The following is a 3,417-nucleotide window of genomic DNA, read 5'->3' as shown; positions in this document are numbered from 1 at the left end:
CCTCCGGAAAGCTTGTTGGCCATGAATGTAAAAGACGGTTGGAACCCTCTGTGCAAGCTTCTTGACGAGCCTATTCCACAGGAACCATTTCTACATGCTAACGAAGCTGCTGCTATTGCCAATGCCAACAGCTGTGATGAAAGTACCATCACTGTGGTCAAGATTTGGAGCTGTGATAGCAAGCCGCGGCATGGCCCGTTTGGGTGTGGTTGAGATCATCATATGCCTATTATTGTACTCCGCGTCCCTGGTTTCATACTTAACTACTTTGGTCACGTACATAATTTGAGGCTAGACATTCGATAGAGACTTAAAGTCAAAAAGAAACAGTAACATGAACATGTTTCACAGGTCTCAAGGTCAATGTCTACATGACCCAACAATCACGAACTGATATCAAAGATCGTAGGCTGTAGGCAGTGACTTCCTTTCTGGGCCGGTGGTGAACAAATTCAAAGGTCTGGAATCGATATCTCACATAATCGTACAGATACATGTCTCGGAGTCGAAGCAAGTCACCATCCTATTTGGCACTTACTCTGAAGGCAAAGTCTAGGTTCAGTGCTATAAGGTACCTGAGCATCGAGACTCCTCAGGTATACTGTTCATATGACTGCGCCTGGGCACTGTATCGCCCGATTGCTATTTTAGCATCTCGTAAACGAGCTTGACCTCCGGGACTTTTGCCTCAAACTCCGCTCTAGTTTCCTCCCAAACCTGCTTCTGGATTTTCTGGCCACTCTTCCTGTTCATGAAAGGTGGATATCTGTCATCCAGAAGTTAGCAATGTGGTTTCAAACGCTCAGTTGAGACTCCATAACATGTGTGAGATAAACTTACGATGTAGTATCAAAATCCTGCATGATCTTTCCATGCGCATCTTGCCCCACCGAAACACCGTTGACTAGAGCAGTTGCACAGATTTGCGGGTCTCTAGCTCCCAAATTCATGATCATCCTTGGAATCAACTTGGCCTGGTTTGGGTTTGTCAGTGCTGTCCATGCCGAACCAGGATCAGCGCTATTGACAGTCACTCTCTGCATGCCATTGCCAGCAGCAGTGGAGACTCTGGCAGCCAACTCGCGAGCGAAATAAAGCAAGAGCCCTTTTGAGCGGCCATATTGATGCGGTTGCATTAAATTGCTGTTATTGCTCATCTTCTTGAGGTAAGAGCCGCGCCATGGCCTCGACATAGTGAAGGAGGACGGATAGATCCCGAACGTGGTGACAAATGTCAGCACAGGAGGAGATGGGTTTCCCGACGACGATTTAAGTATGGGAAGCAAAAGAAGACCGATAAGTGCGCTGGAGAGATAATTGACTTGTACCGCTGTCGTGAGACATTAGACCAAAGGTTCCACAAGCATTCACTGCTCTGATATTGTAAGGAAGACATACATGTTTCCCAGCCCTCAGGTGACTCCCGACGATTAAAGGCGAGAATTCCGGCGGTCAGCAAAGCATGGTCAAGACTCTTCAACTCCTTTGCTTTCCGTCCTAGCTCCTGACAACCCGCGAAAGTCATCATATCAATCTGCCACAGGAGTATCCTGGGAATAGGTTTGCTTTGCTCCGTGAGTTCTGCCTCGATCTGCCTTTTCACTCCCTTGAGATCCATCACGTCGACCAAAATAAGAGTTTCCACGTCCCTATGAGCAAAGATCTTGGCTGCTCTGGAGCCGAACGCGCCATTTGCGCCGGTGACTAGAGCAGTTCTGCCTTTATATGACTTAGTGTGAATTTGTGGCCGGCCAATGCGCTGTGCCGTAAGACTGCGATATGGGAAGTATTCTGCAATAAGCCATGGGATTCCGTATGTCAAAACGACAGTAATGACAGTAGCCGCAACAAGCATGCCGTAACTAGCCATTCTTTGATCAGCGCTCGTTTTTGGTTGATATGAAAATATCGGTGAGGGATTTCGTAGTAAACACGCCACACGACATCCTGTGTCCGTGCGCGTGTTTTGATTTTACTGCTGGTAAACTAGTGCCCAGTTCGACGCCCAACTAGGGAAATTACCTTGACCCACGTGCCGAGGCACGTGTATTCCAGAATACACAACGGATGTTCGAAAAGAATTACTAGATGACGTTTCGGCTGGTACGAGCGTAATTTTCATGCCGATGGAAAAAACTCATCGACCGTGATGAGAGTCTTAATCGTCCTGTTTTGTTGCGGTGGTAGAATTCCTTGATGAGAAGAGGGTGGGACAATTTTATCGACAGCTTTGAATTGCCCCCAACCTCCTGGTGATGCTACCCTAGCCTTGATACGGTTGGTCAGTTAGTCGGTCAAATTTCTAGGTGTATCTGTGCGAGAGACATGGTAACTTGATTGCTCTCCCCCCGGTCTTCTTTTCATATTAATTCACAATATCACATTGTAATGATACTCTCAACCTGAGTGTTTCCCCGATGTTACAATTTCCATTGTTTCAAAAGTCTCCCTGGATAGACTTACGATTTAATTATCAAAAGCTTATTCAGTAACTCCAATCTTGATAGTGTTGTGCGAATAAAGGAAAATTCAACGATGTCTTCCAGTCTTGCAGCCGACCAAGGAATATTTACCTCCTAAGGACCTAACCGAACTTGGTTGACTAGCAAGGCTCATATTCTCTCAGTCATCGCAATGATAAGCCGAATGATTATGGGGCCTTGCGGCAAATCGATATCATCAATAAACTAGCGATTAATGACCACGTGTTTCTTGACCAACGGCACCTTTTCAATCCCGTACAGCTCAGCCATGATGTCAACGTGGTTGATGTATGGCTATCAGGAATTACTGGTCAAAATGCCACTGTTGCAATTGTTCATGACGGGCTCGATATACATAACAATGACCTTATGCCAAATTACTATGCCGCAGGAAGTTACGACTTTAACGATTTTAAAGAAGACCCCTTCCCGACTAGAGAAGAGGACAATCATGGTACGCGATGCGGTGGTGAGATCGCTGCTGCTAAGAACCAAATTTGTGGTCTGGGTGTAGCTTATAATGCTAGGATCTCCAGGATTCGCATCTTGATCAAACCTATTAGTGATGCCGATGAGGCAATGGCGTTAAATTATGCCTATCAGAACAATGATATCTACTCTTGCTCATAAGGGCCCCCAGATGACGATAAGTCGATGGAAGCCCCAAGAGTCATTGTTCAACGTGCTCTATTGAATAGTGTTCAAAAAGGACGTAATTCGCTTGGTTCTATTTTTGTTTTTTGCTGCTGGTAACGTGGCCGAGTTTGATGATAATTGTAATTTTGATAGATACACCAACAGCATTTTTAGCATCACAATTGGTGCAATTTCTCGCATTGGAAAGCACCCAATTTATTCGGAGAAATGCTCTGGACTGCTTGCTGTTACATACAGTAGTGGCAGTGGCGATGCAATCCGGACAACTGATCTAGGA

General features: G+C 45.7%; 1 protein-coding gene across 1 annotated transcript; it reads right to left on the bottom strand.

The window, feature by feature from the left end:
* Positions 1 to 642: 642 nt before the first annotated feature.
* On the bottom strand, positions 643 to 956 carry UCRPA7_7777 (putative short-chain dehydrogenase-reductase-like protein; the record flags this gene model as incomplete). The annotated part of the gene is made up of 2 exons (XM_007920300.1): positions 643 to 766; positions 841 to 956. The coding sequence occupies 2 exons, from the start codon at positions 954 to 956 to the stop codon at positions 643 to 645; spliced, it is 240 nt and encodes a 79-aa protein (XP_007918491.1).
* Positions 957 to 3,417: the final 2,461 nt, after the last annotated feature.

This window comes from Phaeoacremonium minimum, assembly GCF_000392275.1.
Source record: "Phaeoacremonium minimum UCRPA7 unplaced genomic scaffold PA7_03_scaffold_555, whole genome shotgun sequence".
Taxonomy (NCBI): domain Eukaryota; kingdom Fungi; phylum Ascomycota; class Sordariomycetes; order Togniniales; family Togniniaceae; genus Phaeoacremonium; species Phaeoacremonium minimum.
This window is presented reverse-complemented; position numbering and strand designations above follow the sequence as displayed.